Source organism: Anomalospiza imberbis, chromosome 6 (genome assembly GCF_031753505.1).
Source record: "Anomalospiza imberbis isolate Cuckoo-Finch-1a 21T00152 chromosome 6, ASM3175350v1, whole genome shotgun sequence".
Lineage (NCBI taxonomy): Eukaryota > Metazoa > Chordata > Aves > Passeriformes > Viduidae > Anomalospiza > Anomalospiza imberbis.
In genome coordinates, this window is record NC_089686.1 from 53,028,900 (window position 1) to 53,056,489 (window position 27,590).

At 37.3% G+C, this 27,590-nt stretch overlaps 1 protein-coding gene and 1 long non-coding RNA gene across 7 annotated transcripts in view; one reads left to right on the top strand and one right to left on the bottom strand.

Moving 5' to 3' along the window:
* The window catches only part of ANO5 (anoctamin 5), a 56,634-nt gene that overhangs the window by 12,735 nt on the left and 16,309 nt on the right, over positions 1-27,590 (top strand). For 2 of the 6 annotated variants that reach the window (XM_068194186.1, XM_068194184.1), the window contains 11 exons: positions 25-89; positions 6,568-6,615; positions 12,141-12,185; positions 13,196-13,309; positions 19,404-19,472; positions 20,437-20,721; positions 21,073-21,186; positions 22,585-22,700; positions 24,050-24,184; positions 25,498-25,603; positions 25,693-25,753. In XM_068194186.1, coding sequence (XP_068050287.1) covers positions 25-89; positions 6,568-6,615; positions 12,141-12,185; positions 13,196-13,309; positions 19,404-19,472; positions 20,437-20,721; positions 21,073-21,186; positions 22,585-22,700; positions 24,050-24,184; positions 25,498-25,603; positions 25,693-25,753 — 1,158 coding nt within the window. The remainder of the gene's footprint in view (positions 1-24; positions 90-6,567; positions 6,616-12,140; positions 12,186-13,195; positions 13,310-19,403; positions 19,473-20,436; positions 20,722-21,072; positions 21,187-22,584; positions 22,701-24,049; positions 24,185-25,497; positions 25,604-25,692; positions 25,754-27,590) is intronic. The other 4 variants (XM_068194187.1, XM_068194185.1, XM_068194189.1 and 1 more) reach the window with 2 other exon arrangements.
* Positions 24,001-25,175, bottom strand: LOC137476123 (uncharacterized). The gene is made up of 2 exons (XR_011000259.1): positions 24,891-25,175; positions 24,001-24,857 (listed from the first exon to the last, which is right to left on the bottom strand). It is a non-coding gene; the product is annotated as an uncharacterized lncRNA (long non-coding RNA).

Below are 27,590 nucleotides of genomic sequence, written 5' to 3' on the forward strand. Positions count from 1 at the left end.
AATCTCTTTTTCAATGTTCCTTAGGGGAAGAATGCAATGGACCTGAAACTATTTCAACTGCAGGATCAGAAATCCCAAACAGCTCTGAGGTAAGGTACAGAATGAATGGTGTTAGTTAACGTACTATTTGGTCGGAGGGAAGAATAGTTGTTGTGAAAAAGACAATTAGTTTTCAAAACTAATTAGATTGTCTTATATCTCCTTTTTATCCATGTAAACATTTTCTTCCTGTATTGTTTTGAAAGAGCAAAGCCATGAATATGACATGACACTCACTGACTCTCAGAAGAGACTTACCAGTGTTAGTGCTACAACACAGTAGTGGTAGAAAACAGTATGAGCTTAATGGTGTTTCCTGTATCAGTGTTGAAATGAGAATCACACTATCTTTAATTGTTTTGACAGTTGGAAAAACATACTGTTTCTGCACAAACCAGTTACTTTGTTTTGTGCTGCATATCATATTTCTGTCTTGCTGGGGAAGTCAAGGCACACTAGAGTTACATGGCTCTAGGAACCTTGTGACAGTGCAGCAAGATTCATGAGAAAGCAAATGAAGATTTGAGTTACTAGAGTACCTCGTTATGTGCAACATGAAAAGCATCATTACCTCATTATGTGCAACATGAAAAGCATCATCAGCTATAAATTTTTCACGGTGCCTCATTGCTTAATATGTACAGTACACAATGTCTTGAAGAGCTATCAATGTGTGGCCAGTATTCAGTTGAGAAACTGGTTCAAAATTAATATTGAAAGTATGTCATCTTTACATTGGTATTTTATATTCATTCCTATTGTCTGATTTCTTTATTGTTGTTACATGCTTAGAGGAAGATAGGAAGTTTTAGGAAAAGAAACAGCTGTTCTGTCGTCTCATACTGGCCATGAACACTGATCAAAAATTATGTCTGTTGAATTGAGTGTTGAAAAACTGCAGCTGTTCTGCTGAGCTTCTTAAAAGTAAAACATGTTCTCAATATCTTCTGAGGACCAAATCTGGAGATGATCACACAAAGACAGAACTCAGAAGGGCTTCCTAGATTACATAGATCTTTGTCTTCTTAGAACATTCAGCCATATCATCCCAATGTTTTAATAAATTTACCAGTTCCATTTTAAAACTTGTTCATATGTTCACCCTATTCCCTTCTGAATCTGTTGTAGGAGTTGTAATCATCTTTTTCTCCAGGAAAATTTTCAGTGAACGGCCATATCAAATGCTTCACTGAACAATGGTCATCATACCATGATAAGCTGATTCTGAGCGATTTACTAGAATCTCTGAGTGGATGGAGATGACCTATTTCACCAAAGCTTGGAAAAAGTCAGTTCCTGACTTAGGACATATGAAAAGGCAGGAAGCATGGGAGAAAGAGTGCAACATGTGTCATATACATAGGGAAATGGGATTTGAACCTTGTTTGAAGGATGAAAGATTCATGATGGGGTGGGAAAGGAGGAGGCTTTGATCTTCAGCACATTCATGTCTGGGAAAAATTTATCTGGTTATCCTCTCAAAAATCTCTCCTTGGTAACTTCATGCAGCCTTTTCTCTTATTCTCTACTTACATATTTCCTCACATAATTATTTTTCTTTATACTTCATTATTAAATATCACAAAGTATTGTGATTGTCATATTAGCAATATCAGTAAGTAGTTGATAACATAAGGGTTTTGTTTTGTTGTTTTCATTGTTCCCTCTGAGATGGCTTGTTTGGCCTTAGTTTGTTTCTGCAAATCAGGTGGTTATCTGATGTTTGATTACATTTAAGTTAGTACTTTCTGTGCTTTGCCCTGTCCTACCCAATGAACCCTAACACATTGTCAATTATCGAATTTTTGCTCTCCATGCATTAGCCTGACATAAAGTTACGGTTACTCTTGATCTTCTTGCCCAGTTTCACACTCTTATCAGCCATGACAGGCTTAGTTCTTGATGATTAATGTCCTAGAATTCAGGTTAAGTCTATATTTAAAAGTTCTTCTATTAAGTATTTGCAATAGTAAGATAGCCCCTAATATTTATGGGCTTTTTTTTTTTCATATAATGCTAATCTTTTGTCTTCGTGTGTTGTCACAGCTTCAGTTGTCTTCTGTTTAAACTAGAAGAATTTCTTTTCATTCAGTTCTTAGCTAGGCTGCCTTTTAACATCCTTGATGCATTCTGTAGGAATTCAGCAGGATCTTCTATCCCAGCATGGTTTCTCCTCCTTTCACCAAGGCCCTTCTGAGCTCAGGTCAATATGCTTTGTTCTTGGCTTGACAGGTAGCACATTTCTCTGTTAAATGATTTTACCTCTATGATAGGCTGGTAATTTTCATGTCACTTATCAATGTTTCTGCAGTTAAAAAATACGAACATTTGGAATTCTTAAACCAATTTAAGTCAAGTAATTTTAAAACAGAAATGGAATTAATTAAAAAAGCATTGGGAAAGAGTTAAACGAACTTCCATTCAGGTCACTACTTCATTATGCTCAGGCTGTCTTTTCTTTTAGAAGAGAAGAAATATAACATCCAGCAACAGTATGCTTCTGTTCATCAGCACAGAAAAAAAGCTAAGGCCTTACTGTTGATTTAGCAATAGAGGAGGAAAAAAATAAATCTAGATTTAATATGGAGAGCAGGAACATTACCCACCCATAGTTCAGTCGTCGGTTGTTTTTTATTTTCTTTCTTTCTTTTGTAATCTGCAAAGGAATATGTGATTTGGATATAAGGAATGATGCAAGTAAAACAAAAAGTGAAGAACAGTTTGTATTTGCCAGCATATATATAAAAGTTGGATGAAGTCCAGGACTCAAAAAGCATTGGAGCACCAATAAGTGGTGCATTTGGTCCTTCATGATTTTGCATTCTTGCCTATTTCACCTTGGATTTTTTCCATTTTTTAAACTGCTTCTTCTTGAGTCTAATTTTTCTTATTCTTAAATCTCCCACAGGACCAAAATAAATAAGATCACTTGGACTTCATCAGCTTTTCATATTCCAAGACTTACAGCATAAATAATTTCTAGATGCTTTGTCATGCAGGGAGGCAAGGAGATGTTTTCCACAAGCAGCAGACTGGAGAAGGGGGAGAAAAAAGGATATAATTGGGGTATTTTCAAATAATTGCTGCAATGGAGACTGCTTCAAATTATGTCCTTGTTAAATCAATAATACATAGACAGCCACTTCTGTTAGGGATGGGCAACTGTCTTCAGTGAATCCCTGCAGAGAATCTACCTGAATCAGTCTTTATGGAGTTCTTATTCCAAGAAATACATAAATGCCTCTGAAATCCTTTAAAGCAAATTGGGAGATGAATGAAATAAAACCTGAGAAACTTTTTTCCCTCTGTGCTTTCTATTTGTGCAGAAAGCACACTAGAAAAATATACAATAGTGTGTCTGCTCAGGGACTGTAATTAGTTGTGCAGGTTAATAAGTAAATGAAGATGAAATACACTGACAAAATAGAGTTCCTATGGCTAAGAGGAAAGGAGATCACTCAGTTATTTCAAGATTGGAGGAAAGGTTAAAAATTTGAATTTGTATTACATTTTCTAATAGTAAAAGTTCAGGCCATTCAGATGGGATAAATGTAAAATTAGTACAGCTTTTGTGCAAAATTGAATCACCAGTTTGTAGTTTATCAACATCTGTAGAGGTCCATCTATACAGAGGGCTATTTTTTATTCCAGTTAAGAAGCACAAAGTAATTTGAAATGATTGCTTGGTATGCATGTGGACTCTGCCTCATACAAGACAGGAGATTGCACTACTGTCTGAGTAAGACTGCAGGAACTGTGCCCTATTCTACCTGTAATGAGATAGGAATTGATTTTGCACAGTTATGCATTAAATTTTTACCTTTCTATTAATTTCACACCAAGAAAATACTTACTAAAAATTCCTGTTAATCAGGATTTTCCATAATGTAACTAGATCATGAGAAAATCTGTGAACAAGCTGTCTTTATTTAAGCCAGGTTAGCAGAAGTAAATTGGTAAATTTATTAAAGCAGTGCATTTTTACCACAATTACCGCTTGATTCATAGGTTGTCTTTTTTTCAGAGCAGCAGGGGCTGCAGGTGTTCCAAATTAATTGGTTGAGGTTTTTTTTCCTGAAGAAACACCATGACATTGTGCATTACTTATACTTGTTCATTTTTCAATTCAGACTGGTGGGTCTTCAAGTAGAGAAACATAAATTACCATTGTTAATATTGCAAAGATGGACCAAATTGGTTTCAAAATCTAAAAAGAAGTAAAAAAATACTTCTTCCAAGTCTAACAGAAACACATGAGGGCTATTTTGGGGAGAGTCAGAGTGCATTAAAGACTTAAGAGAGTGGATTCCAGAGTGAGAGGGACCAGCCCAACACTGCTGCCACCACTGCCAGCCCTCTCAGTTTTCCTCTCAATGAAGTTGGATGGATTATTTGAGTTGATTCTTGTTTTGCATTTCATGTGTTACCAACGCTGGAGCGCCTTTGTGCTGTACACAGACTTTGGCATATCATGAAAAAGCTGTGTGTTTCTATCAGAGTGCTTGGAATGTGCAGGAGAAGGTATGAGCACCAGTTTAAAAATAGTTAATCCTAATTACTTGAGCTAATTAATTTCTGACAGTTATAACAAGCAGGGTAAGATCTCATGACTAACAGGAAAGCATTTAACAGAATGCATAGGAAAGTACAAAGGCCATTGCCAGCTGTGTGTCTTCACCTCACAGCTTTGTGTTTCACTAGATATAGTAAAATTATGTCTCTGAGTGAAGCAGTGTGGGCAGTAAGGACCAGTGGGTGGCTAAAGCCTGTATTTCCATCTAACAGTGGAGGAGGTAGTGAGCAGTGGGTGGGAGGAGTAGGGGATGGAGAGGCTGGATAAAAGCAGATGGAAGGGTACCAGAGTGGATGGAGGGGAATATGTCCAATGGAGAAGTCGGGAGCCATAGGGCAGCGTTGAAAAGCAAGGCTGTGCTTTCATCGCTGTTAAGTTTGTACAGTACTTTCCATGGCAAGGATTTACTGTGTGTAATTGGAGAAAATCTTCCCTCTTAAGTGTCTCAGCCCTTAGTTCTCTACTACAGTGCAAATTTTTCCAGTAGCATCAGTGACAGGAGGATTAGACCTCTAAACCCAGTTCAGACTATCTTATGGTAAGAGCACAGTGCAGCTATTTATATTTGCACTATTTCTCAGGGGATTCCTCGCCAAAAAACAGATCAATCTTTCTGTTTATTTTACTGCATTCTGAAGAGGACATTTTTGATTTAATTAAATAAGCAAATACCCAGACATGGCATCATTCAAAAAGAATGTAAAGATGTGTGTATGTATTACTTGATGTATAACCAGGACAGGAATGGACCTTAGTGATTTCTTGCAAGAAAAATTATAATAAAAGTGAAAAATATTATTTTAAAAATTATAAACAGTAATTTATGAAAACTGGATTTGGGGTAATAAACTTTCATAAATTTTACAGCTCTAAACCAGTAAATGATACAATAATAATAAAATGCTGTTAGTACTGTGCTTCTATTGAAAGTTAATTTAATTCCACAGAGAGCTATTGCGTTTTCATAATGGACTTGCACTGTTTGGTTGCGCTATTTAAATTTGTGGTTTGTATTCAAAGTACACAAAAGCAAGACAGAAGTGTGGTAAGATATTGACTAACAGAATTAGATACGGAGAAACTGCTGAGGTATTCTAAACCGTTATTCATTCCAATAGCAGCACCTGATCTCAAAACCCATCACTGCTGCAAGGCCACAGTGGTGGGTCAGGGTTTGATGGCCATGTGTGTAGGATGGCTGTGCTCTGCAGAGGATCTGCTCTTGGTGTTCCTGTCTGTCATACCTGTGTGGAGACTGGCCTGAGGATGTTGCAGCAGCCTCCACACTAACATACAGGAAAACAGTGAGCACCCAGATCAAGTGCAATTAAAATTAGGGTAGGGCCTCACTGGGTGAGGATCAGAACTGGAAGCTGGGAAGCCCTCACTAGTCTCATTAGGTATAACTGCAATTACTGGTACCAATCTACCTTGTCTACACTGTGAGATTAAGGATTTGTCTCACTGCATTTGTTTCCGTTCAGTGTACACTGTATAATTGCAGTTTGTAGTTTAAAAATAGCCAAGTAAGGGGCAGCACATTTTTTTCCAAATGCCCGGTCATCTATGCTGTGTACATTTTCTCTCATTGGGATCAAAATAAATAAGAGTATTATTAACAGTTGTTCTTCAGTTTATAAATGGTAATCTGTACCAACTTGTTTAGACTGTATTTTTTCCAATGGAAATTGTGAAAAATACTGTTTAACTCTTATCAAAAATTGTAATTATTACTGCTTAAAAATCAGTGTGGACCATGTAAAAGTCGGTACTGTAGGCTAGAGACCAACCTGCTCTGCAGAATAGAGGTTAGTTTAAGCTCTATCTCAACTGAAAACACATGTATCATTTAGAAGAGCTTTTCAGCAACTTACACCAGGAACCACACTGATTCTTCTGAATTAGCCTTTACGTCATTGCTAACGACATTGTTTTTCCCGTGATGCCACTGGCAGGGCCTAAACAGCACTGAGACTACTTTACTCATCCCTGAACATCAAGTGGTAAGCAGTAAGAAGTATTCATGCTTCCTTGCATGAATTTGTGTGGCGTCTTCTATTACAGTATGCCAAAACGTCCCTCACCAGAAAATTTTCCAGTTTCAACGATGCCATCCTTCTAAAACCAGTTTTTTCTAGTTGATAAAAATGAATGTGGTTTTGCATTTGTTCCTAGAGATTACTTAAGAGATACATTCAAATAAATCAAAAGGATAATAGACAAAATTGAAAAGTTGAGATTGGTGGAGAAAACTGGAAAGTTTGCTTTTTTATCATTGTTTTGGTTTGATGGGTTATAGGATGTATTCTGATGCTGGTGTTATTAACAAATGTGGGATTCCTTTTTATCATGATAGCCTGAGGGTTCTGTGAGTCAGCATGATACTTTAAAATGTTTTAAAGAGCAAGAAACAAACACTGATATAATTTGAAATATGTTGCCTCTTTTTTTTTATTGTAGTAAATAATAAGGAAAGGCTCAGGATAGCCACTTAGTGAAATTCACAGACAAGATAACTATATAAATTCTCAAATATATCAGAAAACTTAAAATAATAATTGTTTTTTTTATGGAGAAAAAGTAAAAAAAATAGTTTAAAATAACTGAAGAAGTACATGCTGAGGTGTATTAAAACTGTCTGCTTGCTCACTTTGGGCTCTGGTGTCTTCCATTAACACGTACGCTCTCCTATCTTATTTTTTATTTTTCTTGGTTCTGTTCTTGTTTAATGTATTCTTTTATCCTGAGATGCTTTTTATGTGCATTTATATTTCAGAGCAAATATCTTGGTGTCTTAAACTGCTTTGAAATGCATGTTTTAAAGCTTTCAGATTTTAACGTGGTTCAGAATTGAAATGTGAGTGAAGATGAAAAAAGCAGCTTGCAAGTTTTAGCTACAAAGAAATACATGGGATTTTGTGTTTCTTTGAATGGGAAAGGTTATAGTTTTGTATACAACTTTATAGCCTGCATGAAGTATAACTGGAAATTGGGATGGGTGGTGTTAAGAGTGTTGTTAATACATGTCTTCAAAGTGAGTAAGCTCTTCAGTTGCGTAGATTGCTTCAAGGAAGAATAATAATGAGAACTTCATGGAAAGGGTCTCTGATAAAGTGGGAACAGAAATATGCCATTTTGATTTTCAGGAGAGTTACCTGTATATTTGTGTATGTTCTGTAAATGTATTTCCAGGAACATTTTACTTTTGGAAATACATTTATATTATTTAGATACATATTTATAAAGTTATGTTTAAGTTCATATATATGTATAAATATATATATTCATATTTAGCGTAGCAGCACTTAAAGCCATGTGGTTTTCCTGTAGCTTGTTTTAATTCAGTTAAAAGGAGGAGTATAGAAATACTCCATGCAAACTGAGGATCTAAGTGAAGGTGATAACTTTGTTTTTAAGTCATTGAATGCTTTCTACCCTTTCAGTTATGGAAACATTTCTTGTATTTTGATTCAGCTTTCAAACCTTATATTTTTGTCCATTTTTGTATTCTGAAAGTTTTTCTGCCATAGATTGCTAATTCATAAATTACCTAGTTGCGTTTTAATGTAGTTCTTTGGGGTTTTTACAGTGTCTGTTTTATATCTAACTTGCTGTGTGATTATCAATGCTATGCAGTTAATAAAATAAATATTTTGTTTGCAGACTGTATCTTTTAAGCCAGCAAAATGTTATAAATCAGTTTAATGTTGTAGTTTCAGGTAGTTTTTTTGCCTGGTAATGTATGCCTATGATAATGTAATTCCTTGATATGCTGATGGGGGATCATAAAAACCATTCCATGGTATTAATGTAACATCTAGTCTTTCTTGTTAGTCACAGCCAGAGGTGCTTCCCTGTGCTGTGATTAATGAAGCTAATGGGTTCCTCCATCTCTACTTCGTATTGGTTACTGCTTTGTTACTGAATTGCTGCTCTAAGTCACCTTCCCACAAAAAACATACAAGATACAAAAGCAGAAGGGGAAGGGTGCTCTGGTCAACCTGCAGTCCCTGCTCTGTGGGGTTGGACACTTGTGGAACCTTAAGGTCCGAGGCACTGAATTTGGGAAGGGTGTTTCTGAACATAAGGAACTTGCAGTTTTCTGACTGAATAATAATCTGAAAAGTATTTCTCTAGGATAAGTTTCCCTGTCTTTGAGGTGTGGACATAGAGGGCTGGGGTATTTAGTAGCAGAGTGTATTTGGAGGAAGCTTCTGCCAAGGTGAGAGCTGTGCTAAGTGACCTGAAAGGATATGTTTCCTGTTGGATGGATAACCAGAAATAGAAATCCCTCAGAGTCCTATAAAAACATACAGGATTGAATAATTCAGGTATAATCTGCAAAGCATATTTGTGTTTTGGGTACTGTAGTACCACTAACCCATCATGGGGTAGCTGTGCACACTGCCCAAGGCCCACTGTCAGTGTGCCAGTGGGGCAAGTGAGGCCACAGAGACATTTAGCACGGTGCCCGTGGCTCAGCTTCAGCCCGCAGTCGTTCCTCTGAAGCACTCTCTGTGCCAGTGTTGGTGGTTACTGCCACTTCCAGCAGCTGCTTTACCTCTCCAGCTCCCTGTGCCCGACTGTTTGCCTTGGCCCTGGAGAAGTGTCTCAGAGGCACCTGTGGAGTGGGGTGGCCAAGGACTCCTCAGCAAGCATTCAGCAGCGCTGAATGGCAAGTCTAGGTGGATCTGGATGTCATGTGGGGCTGCCAGCCAGCATTTACACACCGTGCTCAAGCCAGTCTGGGCAGAACGGACCATGGGCTCTTACATCCTTACTTCATCTTGAGCTGTGCTTTGTTTCCTTGCTGACATCTTAGTCCCTCCTGTCACCTGCCCTGTTGAGTCAGGGTTTCCTACTGCAGGGCTTTGGATTGTGTTTGAGGTGAGTATTGCAAGCCTAGGTACTTGGAGGGTTGTTTGGTTGGACATGGTCCGATACCCCAGCCTCTTCTGGGTGTCTAGAGAGAAATAATCAAATATAGAATAACTATAATTATTGATATAATACCATATGAATCCTGTTAGTTTGCACTTATGCCACATGAAAAGAAAATTTATCTCTTCATGATAGACCATTGCAGCATTCAGTTAGCACTTGTGTCTGCAAGCTGAGTGGTCACAGTTCTTAGAGAGATAACTAGACTAATGAGTCTGGAAAGCTATTACAGGATAACAGGAGGGCATTATTGTGTTTTGAACAGGTGTGTTTTGTAACTTGCTTTGTAGTTGATGGATTTATTCGACATTTTGAAAGTCGTGGTAAATGCTGAATGTTTGCAGTAATGTGATTGCATAGAATCCTACAGTGAACTTGGATTGGAAGGGACCTCTGGATGGCTGACCTCTTACTCAAGGCAGTGCTGGCTTCAAATGTAGATCAGGTTGCACAGTCAGTGCAGATCAGTCCTGGCCTAGCAAAATCAGGCTGTGTTATCTCTGAGGATGGAGATTAGCAGTACACTCTGTTGTACGCATTCCCACTCAGCCACAGCCTCTCACCCAGTAGGAATTTCTCCTGTTATGACTTGTGGTTGTTGCTTCTTGAGTTTTCACCATATGCCTCAGGGCTCCATCTCTTCTGTAGTTCCTCATTGGGTGTAACTTAATTAGTAAAAAGCTTCAGCTTGCTATCAGTACTGTTTTGGGAAGTTTTAATTTGGTTACTTGTATTGCAGGAGGAATACATTTCAGAATATTTTCTGTGTATGATGAGGTGTACCTTCATTTAATGACTGCAGGTTGTTGAGGATCACTAACTGCATTTATGCCATTCTGGAAAGAGCTGTTAAGAAATAAAATGTGCAAATGTTTAATGATTCACTGATAGAATCAATGCAAATTACAAACTTTTTATATACATTAAATTTGTAGGCACACATGTATGCACAAACCTTCATGAATGTGCAAGACTGATCTTGTTCTCCTTGTGAAATCCAAATGCAGCAAAATGGAAAGGAATAATTTATGGGTTAATAAGCAGGCCTGTCACTATCCACAATGGCTAATCCTGTGTCTCAAAGGATAATCCCCAGAAGGAGAAAGAAGTGATAAGTATTCCCCTTCTAAAAGCAGATCTGACAATGACTGCTGCATCTTCTTAAATTGGTAGTCAGACCTTTAATTACTGAGGATTCTGATACATCTTAGAAAATGACCAAATTTTGATGGCAGTAAAGATAAAATACTTCTTCAATTGTATTGAATAATCTTAATTATAACTATGCAACCCAAACAATTTGGGATGCTCTTTTGGCAGGAGCTTTTTTTGAAGTAAATATTGCTTATTGTTTTATTTCTTCTTTGTGTATATGAATTTAGTGCACTAGAACAATTTCTGTGCTTGTGAAGTCACTGTCTTTTTTAAATCAGTGGTTGGGACAATTGCTAACATTTTAAGTTGTTAGAATGCACTTTGGGGTTTACTTGTTGTAATGCTGAATAATTACAGTACTGTTGATTCTATACAGATGTTAGCGTGGTTCTATGCACTGTTTTAACTTGATTAACTTAGTATCTGAACTTGCAGTTTGCATCTAGTTGCAATTATATTTGCAAAGAAAGACCTAAACCTCTAAGTACAAAACAGAATAGAAAAATGCTTTTTCTTTTCTGCTTTTGGATTCCATGATTTTTGTGAACCATTTAATCATGAAAGATGATGTTCTACATTTGGAAGCAAAAGCATTTCTGAGGTAGCTGTCCTGATTTCCGCCATACAAAGTAGTCTAATTGGACTGCTGTAACTATTTCTCAAGAAGATAAACAACAAAAAACCTTGACAGAATTGCTGAAGAGGAAAGGCAAAGAACAGATGGCAGCATTTTCAGGAAATAATTTCTTTTAGCTTTTTTTGTGCTGCATTGATTTGTAACACAGTTTTGTACCTCCCCAAGGGCTAAGATCAGAACACAGGAGTTCTCGATAACGCATGGCTGCTTCAAGTGTCTAATTTCAGCAGTTACTAGTGTGTCTAATGAAGATGCATAAAGTTGTGCACTAATAGGATTTTCAATTATTTTTATTGAATTTCAGCCTATTTAAAGATAAACACATGAATTATGTGGATATTATTACTTGTAATTTTGTCAGCTCTGGAATTACATGATTGCCATTTGTTGTTTTATGTCCCAGTTGGTCCAACCAAACACGAGCATTACAGAAACATGCATGCGCTATGCATGAGCCAGTGTTTTGGTACCTTTGCTCTACACTCAAAACCACTTTCTTACTACTCTTTTTAAAATCTGCTGAAGTATCCAAATAGTAGCAAGTAGTATTATAGAAATCATTGTCTTAAAACATTTTTACTGTCCAAAGAGATTCCAGCCCAGCTTTGCCTTTAATAAAAAAGACATGATAGTCATATTATTTGCAGACGCTTGTGTTTTTCTGATGTTTGGAGGCTTTTCCTAGCTTTAAAGTACATGGATTTCTTGCTCACTGTAGTTGGGGTGTATGTGCTTGAAGAAGTTGGTTCTTGGAGAGAAACAGTGGGCCTGCTAACTGCTTGTTGGTTACTCCAGCAGAGTGGAAGGAAGTATAATCTGTTCCTGAAGCGACGTCTCAGGGTAAAGCAGTGATAACTGCTATTGCAAGTGGCTTGGATGCTGCAGTAATAACATGCTTCACTGTGTGGCGCCTTCTGTTAACTGGGAGCAAGGTTCACAGTTACAAATGAATTCCTGTGCTTTCTCAGGGAACACATGCATCCTTGCATGGTATGAGAGGGAAAAGACAGAGATGTAATACTCTGGTTTGTTCCTACTCTAATAAAATAAAACCCCAATTCAGCCCTATACAAACACACTTTTGCTGAGGAAGGTTGAAAAAGTAACAACAACCTTCCTCAGCACAGAGTTACATTTAAACTAGAATATTCACTTCCATGGAAAGCACTTTGCTGTATGTCTTGTATGTGATTTGATAGAGCTGAATATTGATGTGATAACAAACAATATTACCTAATGAGTTAACTTCCCTAGGAGAGTGGGGTTACAGGCTTTTATTTGCCTAACATTAATTACTGTGGCCTACTAGTGATTGTTGTTACTTGAAATTCTGGCATGTTGGTAAATTAAAATATGACCTTTAATAGATCAATTGGAATACTAATTACCTGTTACATTGATATCTTTTATTAGGTGTATTTTTTCCCCATGAAAGTAAATACTCAATTTTGAATCATCACCCCTGTATTTTTGTGAGCTATTTTTATGTGTGGTCATTGCTGGGACATATGTCTCTGTGGTGATTTAGTCAGTGTTGTTATGTAGAGGAAAATGCATGGAGTTTACATTTTGCTACCTGCTTCAAGTATTCACAAGTATTGCTACACTAACATATATATATTTATTTTTCCTGTACCAGTTATTTACATGTAATGCTTGTGGACATATGCAGTTAATTTTGAAATTACTTAAACTAGATGTAGCCCTTGCTAAAACTTGCCTAGATATATCTTCAGCTGTAAAGAAACTGAAGAACTGTGGCAGTATGGGGGAAATTCTTTGCCTTTTGTGATATTCTAAAGAAGCAGCAGCGCTTGTTTTTTTTATTCACATGCCTGTATTTTCTACAGATTGATAAAAGACATCAAAGCAAAGATTCTATTTTCTTCAGGGATGGTGTCAGGAGAATTGATTTTGTTCTCTCCTATGTGGATGATCTTAATAAGGAATGGGAAAAAAAGTTGGTAAGTGTGTCTTTTTGAAGTCCTCTTCATTTTTATTTATAATAACATGAATATCAGTTACTAACCCTTTCAGATCACTAGACTCATCCAGAATAGAATTTACCTAAAAAATCTATAGCTATTCCATATAGGAATGTTTCTGTGTAATTTACTGTTGTTTGTCAGGATCCATTTTATTAGATTCTTGTGTCTATGTTTATTGAACTGATCACTCTTAATTACTTATGCTGAGCAATAAATTATACAATGGAGCAAAGTAATCCAAATTATTTTACTTCTTATTTAACAGTCTAGCTAAGACTTTGGAGAAATATTTGTAAATACTTGCACCTGTAAATACTTTGAAATGAAGGAGGATTATTCTTCTAAATAAGCAGACGTCCTCCAAACAAGATTTAACAATGACTAATTTTTCATACCCTTTGACTGTAGTTAGAGGAGAAATAGATTCTTAGCTCCAAGACTCAGTGCAGTTTTCCTTTAATACTTTTGAGGCTCTTTTCTTAAAATATCCTCTGATTAACACGAACACAGCATGTTCTCCTGGAGCTTTTCCCTGTGTTTGACCCACTGTCTACATATGCATGTTCATTCTTCTAGAAGAATATTTAAAGTGGCTTTGATAAGAGCCCTCTGATGTAACAGAGCACAAAAACAAACTTTCTCTAAAATTCCAGTTAGTGATTATCCTTGAACTTGCCAGCAAGACGAGGTTGCCTGAATGGTAATAATAGGTCAGATGGAATCAGTTAATGACACCTGTTTGTTACATGCTCACACTGACACATGAAGTCTCACTTGACTAACATTAATTCAAGCTATATAAAAAATCCAGTATGATGAGAGGCAATCAAGACAACAAATTTTTATATAAAGCAAAATATTTTAAAAAAAAAAGTATTTAAATTTGTTTTTTCTCTGTATTCGCTACCTTCTTTCAGAGTCAGGAGAGGTTACATTTACAAACTAGTCTCTCCAATATATAATTCCAAAGTATATTCTTGATCAAAAAAAATTTAAAAAGGAGAGAGACACTAAAAAATGACATTCTCAAGTAATCATATTATTCTGAAAAATAAGGATATCTGAAAAAAACTAATTACACCAATGCTTATGACAAAATCATGATCAAAACTATTGGTCTTTGAAGCAAAGAACAGTTACAATCTTTATCTTGTAATATTGAAGTATTTAATAATTAAAAATTCAAATTTCCTTTGGAAAAATAGTGCGAGATTAGGCTGTTAAAAATTGCATATTGATTTCATTCTTTTATGAAGAAAATACTGTTTTCATTAAGAACTTCTGCTGCCTGTCCTTGCATCCAAATACAATCCAGCATAGAACACAGCCCATCTCAGTCAGCTTTGCTCACCTAGCCACATTCCAAAGATTTTCTTGGGAGACCAGGTTATTTGATAACTGTGATACCATAGGTTTATATGCAAGCATACTTTTTCAAACTCACCCTGACTCTTTGTCAGGCCGTAGTCCTTGCTAGATGCTTTCTTCTCCCCTGAAGCAAAATGCATTTCAAAAAGGAAGAGAAGTCCACTCATTGTAGGGAGAAGAAAGATACCCATACAAAATTTGTCAAAGCAACTCTTAAACTTTTCCATTAGTCGTACCTGAATTATTTAAAATGAGGGAAGAAATTAATACTATTTAGGTTATGTTTCGGGTGGGAAGGAAAATGAGTCAGATAATCAGTCTAGGCACTCACTCATGTTGTGTGCAGCAGTTTCCTTCTCATTGATTTTTGGCTCATTAGGGGTTTGTAGGAATCTTTGCCAGACCAGAGTCCATGTCCATGGGTGTCATTATTGACTGAATGATTCACATGGGAAAAAGCCCATGTGTTAGTAGCTAATATTGTCCTTCCTCTTTGACATAAAAATGCACTTCCTAGGAGAATATCTCTGTCTTTCAAAAGACCTAAACATCCACATTAAGTCTTGTGATATTTAATTCTGTGTATGTCTGTTCCTTGCAAAAGAGTTTATGGCCTCATGGAGGAAGGTCAGTGGCCCTGTAGATAAACTCTGTGGTCACTGGACAAACAGTCATGGAAATACCAACTTTTTTACACAGTTCGTGGGGCATCTGCATATGCCCTACAATTATGTTCACCATAGATCTTTATGCAATTAGTATGTCCATAAATTAGTGCAGACTTCTTAGCATACAAGTACTGTGCTGTTGTCTTTGTGGTAACAAGATTTACATATTGATGAACTACAGACTCTGGAATTTGTCTGATATACACTCTACTTGCTATTGTACAGTTATCATAGAAAGAAATGTTTATTTTATGGTAGTACAATGATGCAGTAAAATGGAACAGCTAAGAATAGAAGTGTTTATAGGAGGAGAATAACAGTTGTGACAAAGGGTTTTGTTTCCTAGTCTCAAGGAAACACCTTTATTCTGCATTTCTAAGAATGGGATAAATATCTTCTTTGTGTGTTTCAGCATATCCCTGATACAGATGTAAGAGACAGTTTTCATCTTCTCCCTTAGTTTCATGCAGAACAACTTTTAACTTTTTGATATTCCCAGATACATTCCAGCTTCAACTGGAATGCTGTTTTGAACTTGCCTTCAGCTGTTTTGAACTTGCCTTCTGTAAGCTACATGAACAGATCCAAACCACAAAGGTCTCTGAATAAAAATTAGGATTACAACTTTTTGAGACAATATTATTCCTTAAAGCCTCCAGCACATGTGGAAATATTTCACCACCATATGAAATGTATGTGAACATGAAAAAATAAATAGAATTTATAAAAATATCTAACAAAGTATTGATGTATGACCATAACATAGTCTTTATTGTCCATAAGTATATTTCTTCACAAGTACTACAGAGCATTAGGACTCATAGATCTCTGTGCAAAGTAACTCCACTCCTATGTTGACTGGAAGCAAAGTCTCTCTGTCCCCAGTGGGGTACAGAGATAAAGAAGGAAATTTTGAGTTCCTTTCCCAGTTTTCACCATCTCTGACAGAAACTTCAGCTTTCTTAGAGCCACGGGCAGCAAGTATCAGATGCTTGTTGCTGCTGTTAGCCCTGTTAGCAGCTGCACCCCCAGGTCTGCAGGAGTGGCTGAAAGCTGGGCTCAGTCTGAGCTCAAACCACACCACCCAGCTTTGCAAAAATTTAGTTGGTAGTTGCAGAAGGAATCACAGCATATCCTGCGTTGGAAGGGACCCACAACGATCAAGTTCAATGAGTCAGCAGTGCCCTGGCAGCCAGGAGGGCCAACCCGGTCTTAGGAGGGGGCATCAGGTACAGCATCACCAGCCAGGCAAGGGAGGGATTGTCCTGCTCTGCTCTGAGCTGGGGCAGTCTCACCTTGAGTTCTGTGTGTGATTTTGTGCACCACAATATAAAAAAAGACAGAGGTTGAGAGAGTGTCCAAAAGAGGGCCATGGGGCTGGTGAGGAGCCTTGAGGGGAAGCCTTATGAGAGGCAGCTGAGAGCAGTTGGTTTGTTCAGCCTGGAGAAGAGGAGACTGAGGGGAACCTCATCACAGTGTACAATTTTCTTGTGAGTGGAAGAGGAGGGAGAACTACCAATCTCTTCTCTCTGAGACCAGTGAATGACAGGACTCAAAGGAACGGCATGAAGCTGAGTCAGGGGAGGTTTAGATTGGGTGTTAGAAACTAAAGGTTTTTTACCCAGGGGCACTGGAACAGGCTCCCCAGGGCACTGGTCACAGCACCAAGCCTGACAAGAGTTCAAGAAGCATTTGCACAACACTTTTAGGCACACAGTGTGACTCTTGGAGTGTCTTGTGCAGGGCCAGGAATTAAAGAATCACAGAATATGCTGAGTCAGAATGGACCCACCAGGACTTGGACCTGCATTGTTACCAGTTGTTGTAACAGCATTGTTATCAGAATTGGGTTTGTAGAAGTTATCTCTCCTCCCTAGGTACCTGATTATGCAGTGTTTATAATAGTATTGCTGGGCATAATAGTACTGCTGGACTTAGGACTTTAATCTTAGTTGGGATGGTTCATTACAGCCCAATACATGTTAGATGATAAAGTTAGTCTGTGCTTATCCCACATTATGTGAGATAATATGGTGGATGTGATGACTTGCAGAGTTTTCCTCATGCCTCTTTGACTGCAGATTGGCATCGAAAGCAGAGTCTGAATATATGCACCAGGGATAGTTTATTAGGTTCAGGGCAGTAAGCTTAAAATTCTAAGTACACATTAAAAACAACCAGCTCTGATCCAATGATGCGTTTTGTCCATTTTAAGCCTTTGATGGTGACATGAAGAAATCCAGTATTTGACAAGAAAAGGGAGAGGATTTTTTTTTTCCAGTAGATTGATTTCCTTTTAAAAATGTTTTTCCCATTAACTGGAAAGTATAGTACATTGCATTGGTTTCAGGAGAGGGCTTGTGGGAGAAAAGCAAGGTGGTAAAAAGAGCAAAATTTCTATTAGAGCACTGCAGTTCATCACACTTAAGTGTATTGTAAGGAAAGATAATTAAGATGGGGCCAGACCCTTTGGCTCTGTCTGCTCCGGAGCTGCACAGCTGGAGAGAAGCTGGCTGGTGTCTGGTGGCAGACAAGCCTCTGACTTGACTTGCTTGGCTCTCTTCCAGTGTTTGCTGGAGAAAGGGTACACACCAGTGTACTTTGGTAGGAGAAAAGGTAATGCAGAGTAGCATATAGCTTTGGATACTAGGCCTAAATGTCAGCTTTTCTATAGCATCTTAACATACATTCTTAAATCACCTTTTAGTTGTGTTGTTCTCTGATTATCATGTCAGCAAGCCAGAGTTCTCTGACATGTTTATACAGTTGCATTTAGGCAGGTTTGTAGGAAAAATAGTGCATGGAATTGCTTTTGCCCCCAGCATGTGCTAGAACTCAGGAGTTATCATATTCGTAAGTTTATATAGTTGAGTGTCTAATTTAATATCTAGTAATATTTGGCAAAATCAGATGTGACACATAAAAATGATTGGCCACTAACACAGGAAAACATCTGAGGGCTATGAAAGCTATTCTTCAGTCTGCATTCATTTGTCTGAGTGGGTTATGCAAACTGAAATGCAAAAATTGGCAGTCTACTCCTCGCTGACATGCAGGAAAAGAAAACTGGCTGAAAACTATTGTGTTTTGGGGTTTTTTAAAGTATGTTTGAAAACTGTAATTAAGACTTTTCAATAGAAGAAACATTAGACAGCATGGCAGGGTTTAGTTAGGAATAAATTTGTGGTCTAGCTTGTGCATTTTAAAGAGAGTAGGGCTCAATATTTGGCATAATTTATTGTTATTCTGGCAGTTCTTCAGCAAATTTTGTATAATTAAGAGGAAATTAATACAGTCTCTCAAGAGGAGCAAAAATTATACAGAGGGAGAGAGGAAGAAAATGTTCTTGCCTAAAGACATGACTTAGGAATTACTTTGCAAAAAAAGAGTTCAAGAAGAATATCATGTTCACGCAAGTCATGCAGCCACCAAACACTGCCATGGGCAGATTTGTTATCTCTGCATGAAGTCCATGCTGTCTTTATGCAAGCTAAGCACATGCAGTGATCTGTTGGTCTTATCAGTGATGTTTGTGAAATACTGTTTGAATTGTCTGTAATCAGTAATTGTATAAATAAATATGCAAAATAAATAGGTGTGGTAAATAGATGAAGCTGTAAGCACTCAGATGAAGCTGTAAGCTTCTAGAATTTTTCTTTTCATCTTTCTCTTGGAAATGTAGCTAAACTTGAACACACCCCACACACCAGCCTCCTGAAGTCAGAAGTGCTCAAAACACAAGACATCAGTTGCTTCTCTGATGACCCAGATAGCCCAGAACAAGCCTTTTCCTACCCAGTGGGTGCCCTGTGGCTAGTCAGTGCAATTCCTGGTGGGTTCCCATCACAAATCTGACCCTCACTAGAAGGTGGCCTCTGTGTATTGGCTGGTTTTTGTCGGCTTGCTTTGAGAAGGTCACATAGCCTTAAGGGGTTGTCATCAGGGCAGCTGAGAGAAGTGAAACCCAGTGAGTCATTGGTGAGTGATTGGTTGCTAACTTCATCAGTTACTAAAGTGTCTTTGTTTCTCTTCAGGAAAGGAGAAAAGAATTTGAGAGCAACCTGCAAAAGGCTGGTTTGGAGCTAGAAATAGAAGACAAGAAGGTAAAAAAAGAAAAAATACGACCAAAAAGAATAGGACCTGGAAATAAATAAACCACTTTCTTTCTCTGAGAAAAATTATAAATTAAACTCGTGGATTTCAGTGGAGTGTGACTAATTTAGGGAAAACAAGGTTAATTTGAGTGCTTTTTCCAGATACATTGATAAGAATTGTGGAAGCAGAATAATTTTGATTCAAGAGGAAGCTTTTGTTTTTCCTTTCATAACAAAAACAAAGTATTTGCTTTCATAACAAGAAGGCAAAATAGCTGTAATTTGCTTTATATCCACATAAATGGGAAGTATGCTTACAGCTGATTTTAATCCAATCTAACAATGAGTAACAAGTTTGGAAGGCAGAGAATGGATTACTTATGCCCACTGGATGTTGTAATTATGAGGAAGGACCCTGTAACCTTGAGGACGTTTGATTAGTGGTACTGTTTGCGGTAGTAACTGGAGGACGTGCGATTTTGATTGATGGAGTCAGCATGCCAGAGGCTGAGTTGAGTAAAATAACTCTTGATGAAGTTCAGACTCTGTAACATCCATAGGTAGGGAATTCATGGAGCAATATTAAAAACCCTTCTGATTGCCAGCTTGTGAATGCAGAGCAGCACTAGAAGAACATACATGTTACATGAAGCCTATGACAAGATTATTCTTCATGTTTCCAGTGTAATTAAAATTTTCATGCTTCAGTGTATGAGATTAATACAGTTTGAAAAGCCTTTGTGAACTTGTAGCAATGCAAAGGTTTTTTTTGTGAACAGCCAACCACTCAGATAAGCTTTTCGGTAAATATATATATGTACACGCACACAAGGTCCTTCTATTCCCTCCTACTTTGTTTTTAAATCCTTTAAAAATATGTAAAAGGCAATACATTTTATATGAAAAATATTCCCATAAATCTTGCAATAAAACACGGTTTGGTAAAATGTCTGATTTAACTTTTCTGGAGCAGGAATCTGAAGATGGCAAGATTTTTTTTGTGAAGATCCATGCGCCGTGGGAGGTTCTGATCACATATGCAGAAGTGCTGAACATTAAAGTTCCCATCAGGGAAAATGACATTCCCCCCCTGGTGGAGAACCCCCTGGACTGTGTGCTTTTCCCACTGAGGTTGCCCGAGAAGGTGATGCACCCTGAACCGGATTATTTCACAGCACCATTCAGCAAGGACAAGCAGGAGCTGTACCTCATTAATGATGAGAGCACTTTCTTCTCACCATCCATGAGAAACAGAATAGTACGTATGTGAATTTGGCTACTTACGTTTACATATAGATTTACATGGCCCCATTGGAATATTCATTGTGAGGAAGGAGTGAGTATAGAAACCATGGTAACTGAGCTACAGAGAGGCCTGAGTACCTGTGCATCTTTCTTAGAAATATAGAATAATTGTTGGAACTGATCTTCTGGATGTCTACAAGGCAACTGTGCCCCCAGTATTCTTACATGAGATAAGGCCTTCTGAAGAAATACCTTTTGCTTTTGCATGTTGTTCTTGCAGATTATACAGTGCACATCTATTATAGATTTCTATTTAATGGCCTTAGAATAGGAAATGTCTAAAATTCTCATTCTTGAATCTCAGGTTAATTATATTCTTACACGTTGCCCATATGGAACAGAAGAAGGGAAGAAAAAATTTGGGATTAAGAGACTGCTAAACAATGGCACCTATACAGCTGCATATCCTCTTCATGATGTAAGTATTTCGGCTTTCTGCTCCCTTGAGCATTTCCCAGTGTTTGCACTCTTTTATCTACTGTGACATTTGCTGTTCCAGGAGATACGAAAATATACTCAAACCTTTCAATTGGTCCCAGTATTTGATTCCATTTTATAACACGCAAGACATACCTGTCAGTCCTACTATTTGGCTTTTGTGTGCTGAAATGAGCTTTTAGAATATGTGTCAGTCACATAATTTCTTTAGAGACTTACTCCATGACATTCCTGTAATGTTGATGGCATGGACCACGCAGTAGTACCTTAGGAATGAATCTTTACTGCAGATGCATACATTCAGCAATGTGTGTGCATAGGGTGTGCACATGCACATACTGTAGTTACACAGTACTGTGCAGTACCTGCAGTTAGAGAAAAACTCTTGGGATCATACCATTTTGGGACTGAAGTCAGATAAGTTGCCTGAACCTTGCCAGTTCAGTGTGGGATGGTGACTTGTCCATCTCCCAGTGACCTTTGGGTACAAATACTGAATACTGCAAATATGGTAAGGATAGTAAATACTATGTTTAATTTTGCTGTAAGATCAGTTTTTAATATGACATATGTGGACTTAGTCCTGAAATTCCACGGAGAAAACAAGAGAGAGATGGGTTACAGTATTTTACATGGGTTTTTTAGCTTTAAAAATTTTTCCTCCTAAATGTTGTGTTTTATTTTTTACTTAAATCCTAAATTCTCTCTGTGTTTTTAAAGGTTATTTCAGATGTCACTATGCTTTAGTGAACTTAAGTTGAGTATTTATATCTCTGAATTCTACCAGAAGACATTATTAAATACTGTATATAGATTTATATTTTTTAATGTTTGAAAATATTTTATTTTCCTTAGAAAAAGAAATAATTGAGCGAATGGACATTACTTAGGTTTTCTAAGAAATCTTATGAAAAAATTCTAAAACTTGTGAGACAGACTCAAAAATCTTTGTCTAAAAATAATTATTTAATCTGTCAGAATATTTTCAAAATGCAAACTTTAGGTTACTTAAACTTCTATTGGTTTATTTAGAAACCAATTTTCATGCTTTTCTTTGTGATTGGGAGACATTCAGAAAAAAAGAAAACCAAGATCACAAAGTGAACAATTGATATAGCCAAATATTTCTAGAAGTGGAGTTCTATGGCACAAAATAAAATTGCAAAAGCTGTCAGAAACTGTGGTTATTTTACACTGTTTAATTTCTAGGAAGGGGATGAAGTTCCAAAATTTTCGTAGTATTTGACAGTTAAGATACCTGATAATGACCAACGCCACAGTCCTAAGAGGGGTGCATCATCGTTCCTGTTTGTCTCTTTCGATGTAGTGTTTGGGTCTGTTGCTGAGGTGTTTTCCCCTTACTCTGATTTGCTCACAGTGCCAGTACTGGAAGAAGGCAAGTGACCCGAACTGTGACAGCGAGAGGTACACGCTCTACATGGAGTGGGCCCGCTTCCTGCGCTTCTATAAAGAGCAGCCTTTGGTCCTTATCAGGTGAGGTACTACCTGGGAGTCGTTGTTTCCTTGCTTTTCACTGGAATGCAGTGTATATTCATCTGTAACTTGCTCCTGCTAGGAATGATGCCTTGAGAAGGCTGACATAGAACAGAAGCTACACAGAGTTAAAGAATAAAGTAGGTATTTATTAAAAGACCTTGGGCAGCACAAGAGCCCAGCCAGGGCTACACCAAAGATGAACCAAAATGGTCACAAAATGGACGATAGGTAATGAGGTCTCACACTTCTATAAGTTTTGGTCCGTTAGCATATTTGAGTTAATTGTCCAATTATAGCTTTAGGTTATGAAGTCCCATCCTTCTTGTTTTCTCTCTTTAGTCCACATTGTTTATGCTCTTGGGCCTGAAACTTGTATAGGCTGTCCTTAGTCCCCAGCTAGGAAAGGATTGTTTTATCTACCTAATCTGTGAAGAGAGCTTACCATCACTTAATATGAAGCTCAGAGCTACACACTAAAGCAGCACAGAATCTGAAATATATAAAAGCTAAAACTTAAGGCATCAGGAAAACTTTGCCTCTTTTAATATCCAGTGAGAACTGGATATTAATTGGGCACTGTGTCCTGGGAGAACATGACAGAGCTTTCTACTGAGAAGTGGAAAAATGCTTTATCTCAAATCAAGCCTCTTTCCATCTAGCCAGTCCTCCTGGGGTCAGGTATATTACAGATAATTCAGCTGTTAAAGAAACACATACATAGAATACCTCAGATTTTTTAAACAATCTCTGCAAAAAAAAAATTAAAGGTTTATTTGAAATGTTAAAATTTCACCACAGACTTGAAAAAATACCGATAAAATCAGTTTGGAATCTTGACTCTTAGTTCTAACCCCAGATTTAAACTCACTTAAGATCTCTTTGATTCAGCTGATGTGATTCAACAGAATGTTGCTTTGTTCACACGTTACACTTCCTTGTTTGTAACACAAGTGGTTGTATTTCTGTGGATTACCTATTTGTTTTAACCATATGGTCAGAACTGTTGTGCTGTTTCGTTTGTGTAACTCCTTGGAAAAATCAGAAAGTAAATCTTCACTTATGCAATTCTGTTGAAAAGAGGAAAGAGCAATTTTAATGTTAGTTTCTGCTAGGAGGAAAAAAGGGACAAAAGAGGCCATATTTCCTGATCATTCATCTTGTTCATACAGCTTGAGTAACTTCTCGTGGCCAGTTTCAGCCCTCATTTTCCACAGTACCTCAGTGCATTTACTCTTCTGTTAAAGGAGAATTTTGCCAAGTATTTTGCTTTTACTCTGGCCAGTTTACTCTACTACAGTTTTAAATTTGCTTTGTGTTCCTATTAATTGCTTTTTTTTTGTATTCAGAAAGTACTATGGTGAGAAGATTGGAATCTATTTTGCCTGGCTGGGATTTTACACCGAGATGTTATTCCTTGCAGCAGTTGTTGGCTTAATCTGTTTCCTTTATGGCTTGTTTACAATGGATGAAAATATGAGCAGGTAAGTATAACACTGAAAATCTTCTAGGCAAAAGCTAAGCAAAGTGAAAATTTTATTCCTGTAAAAAAAATTCTATTCTTGTTGTTACTCAACAGGTAACAAGCTTTTAAAGCTTGTCAGAGCAGACAATTTTGTTCTTCAGCTGTCAAATTTGAAGAACAAATTTGTTCTTCAGCTGTCTTTATTGACTGTAAAGGTGGTGGACCACTAATGCAGAACTTGTGACTATCAGTTAGTAAGACTCAACTTGCAGGTGAAAAGCAATATTTTGTTGGCAATAGCTATCTATTGGAGAAGCTGCAATATATGAAGACCTGAGAGTACCCCTTAGATCTCTCAAAATTGTTTGAGTGTTTATTGTTGCCTTAAGTTCGTCTATTTAATCTATCTTGCAGAGCAGTCTAACTTTTTGTGTAGGTCATCATTTGTACTAACCAAAAGCATGAGTAAGACAGATCAGCAGTGTTCTCCCATAAAAAAGGGATCCAATATCTAAGAAGCCACAGTTTGGTGTTTTTTTTTTTAAGTAAGCATAGTATTTGTTTTGTCATAAGTCCAAAGATTTATTGTATTCAGGAATTGGGGGTGGGGAGAGGAAAAGAGGGTTGACTTCTCGTTGCTCACTGTTTTCAGTAAGAAAGCTTTCATAAAATTTTGAGTTTTAACTATAAAACTATAAACTTTCTATAAAATTTTGAGTTTTAACTATGACTAACAAGTTAAAATTCTCATCTATTCTGTTGAATAATATAATTTTGAGACTTCTATTTTAGCTATGTTAAGAATTCATCTGGGAATACTGTTATACATACTGAGATTTCTCTGGATACCAAAGGACTGTCACAGAATTCTAAATTTTACCCACTATCATTGAATTGAAGTAGCAAATTTTACTGCAGATATAAAAGCTGAAGTGGTCTCTCTGCTTTTAGAAAAGGTGTTTTGATGTCATTGCTAACCTGATGAGAAATAACATGGTTTATATCTTGCCCGAAAGAAATAACATGGTTTATATCTTGTGCATGTACAGTACAGCTCCTGACAGACTCCTGATTCATTGATGGTAGAGTCAAAAAGCCCATATCACAGGAATTATTAATTCTACTCCTTCTAGCAGTTGCTTCATTCTTGATTTGCCCTGACCAGCCACTGGTTAATACCAGTGAATGTGACAAGATGTGGCATCTTTGCTATGAAGCTGCAAATGTTAAGCTTTGAATAAATGAAGCTCCTATTTATTTTTTAAATAAATTTTATATAACATCTTTTAAGATGCTGTGGAAGCAGATACTTTACAATGTTTTCCTGCTTAGCAAAGAAATCTGTGACCCTGCAATTGGAGGAGAGATCATCATGTGCCCACTTTGTGACCGAGACTGTGAGTACTGGAGACTAAACACCACCTGTGAGGCCTCACAGGTGTGTATCTGGTTCTGCAGCCACCGGTCATTTTTGTTCATCCTGAAAACTGTCTTGGTACTGACCTGTTCCTGGGTCTTCTCTTGCAGTATTCCCATTTGTTTGACAACGTGGCAACTCTTTTTTTTGCCATTTTCATGGGTATATGGGGTGAGTACATTTGATAAGTTTTATGTCAAGCAATAGGGAGATCTTGGCCAAGCTGCTGAGGGACACGGGAAGTGGGAAGAAGGGGAATAATGGCTTCACTTTAGTATCCTGCCTCAGGTGCAGAAGTGATGAATGAGTGAAAATAATCTAAAGTTTCAGAGGAATTAAGACTTAAAAAAACCCAAGCAGGCATCTGGGATACCATAAGAACAACATAAGCATTGTGTACTCTTTACTACTAAAATTTGATTAATTCCTTACTAACCAGAGGGGTCCAACCTAATGCAGCCCAGGTAAGAGTCCTCTCTGCTCAGCCCTTCACATCATCAGTGTCTCAGTGAGGGAATGGGGAGTTTTGTGCCCTTTCACTGGATGGATGGTGGTCCATCACTGCCGCTGTATTAGCTGTACTTCTGGGATGAGGAAATTCATTGGAATCTACCCCAGTGAACTTCATACACTGTAGTATGTTTTGATGATGGAGAAATAGGTGGATTTCTGGCCTCTATAATCATAGTTTCACACCAATGATACCTCTTCAGACTTCTAAGAACATTGTGTTGAATACATGTTCTTTTCTTCAACTCTCTGAAGGTTTATAAATTCCAGATAGCAAAGTTACTTCTTCTTATTTCTTTAAATACAATGCTCTTGTTTCATACTGTTTGTATGAAATGTCATCATTAAATGTTCAACTTGTATATAGATATTTCATTAACTCACAAAAATTCTTGTGTGCTAATAGAAAACCTATGTAATTTTAACAGTGCATCTAATCTCTCACTTTCATATAGAATTATTATTTAAAATCTAATAAGATTTTTGTTGTATGTCTGTTTTACTAAACTTTTCTTGGTTTCTAAGAACTAGCATTTGCATGACATGGATTAGTCATTCAGGAAGTACCAGTCAAAGAGTTTAGAACTGCAGAAGATAAACTTTCCTGTGTTTGTCTAAACCATAAAACTTCCTCAGTTCAGATAAGAACAATCAGATTACAAAATGTTTACATTTTAAAGTAATTTATAAAGGGCTCTTAAAATGTTACATAGTATTATAAATTTTATAGTTGTTTATATATGAAATCAATTCCCTCTAATGTCTTAAAAAATTCTTAGGTCAGCCCAACCCTTGATTGTATGAAAATCATCGGACGTTCACTGTCTTCAAAATGACCATGTGTCCTGGTTTAGGGCAAATTTGTGAGGAAACCTCCAAAAGGGTCCCCTAGAAATCAAATTCAAGTGGCCCCTCCCAGTATGGGAGACATAAATCTCCTTGGAGAAAATTGGAAAAAACTGTTTATTTAAAAAACAAATATTCACAAGCATAAAAAATGAATAATATTAAACAATGGAAGCTCTCATTGTTCTGAAGAGGTGGCAAATTCAGAAAGTCCTTTTCAGGGGCTGTAGCTTGGCTCACTCTGTCTCTTATCAGTCCCTCCTGCACTGGAAATGCTGCATCCTGGGCCCCAGTGGACCACAGGCGTGAGCTCCAGGTATTTTTCTGGGTTTTCACTCCAGAACAGGTTCAAACAGTTCCAAGAAAAAGAAAAGCCACAGTCTGGGGAACTTTTCTGCCTCAGCTAGCTAAAAAAACTAACTAAAAGCAAAGGAGAGTTTTGTCCTACTCCCTGTCCATGCTGCAGACAACATGGTCTGTGAGAGAGAGAGAGAGAGATGAAGCTCATATCTCTATGTTTTGAATACAGCTGTGAAAAAATTTCACCCTTTTCCTTCTCTCCCCCTTTGCTCTCAAATGTAGTTTTAAAGGCACAAACCTTACTTCTGGGCTAAACAGATGAATGAGGATACAATTCAGTATCATACAGTCA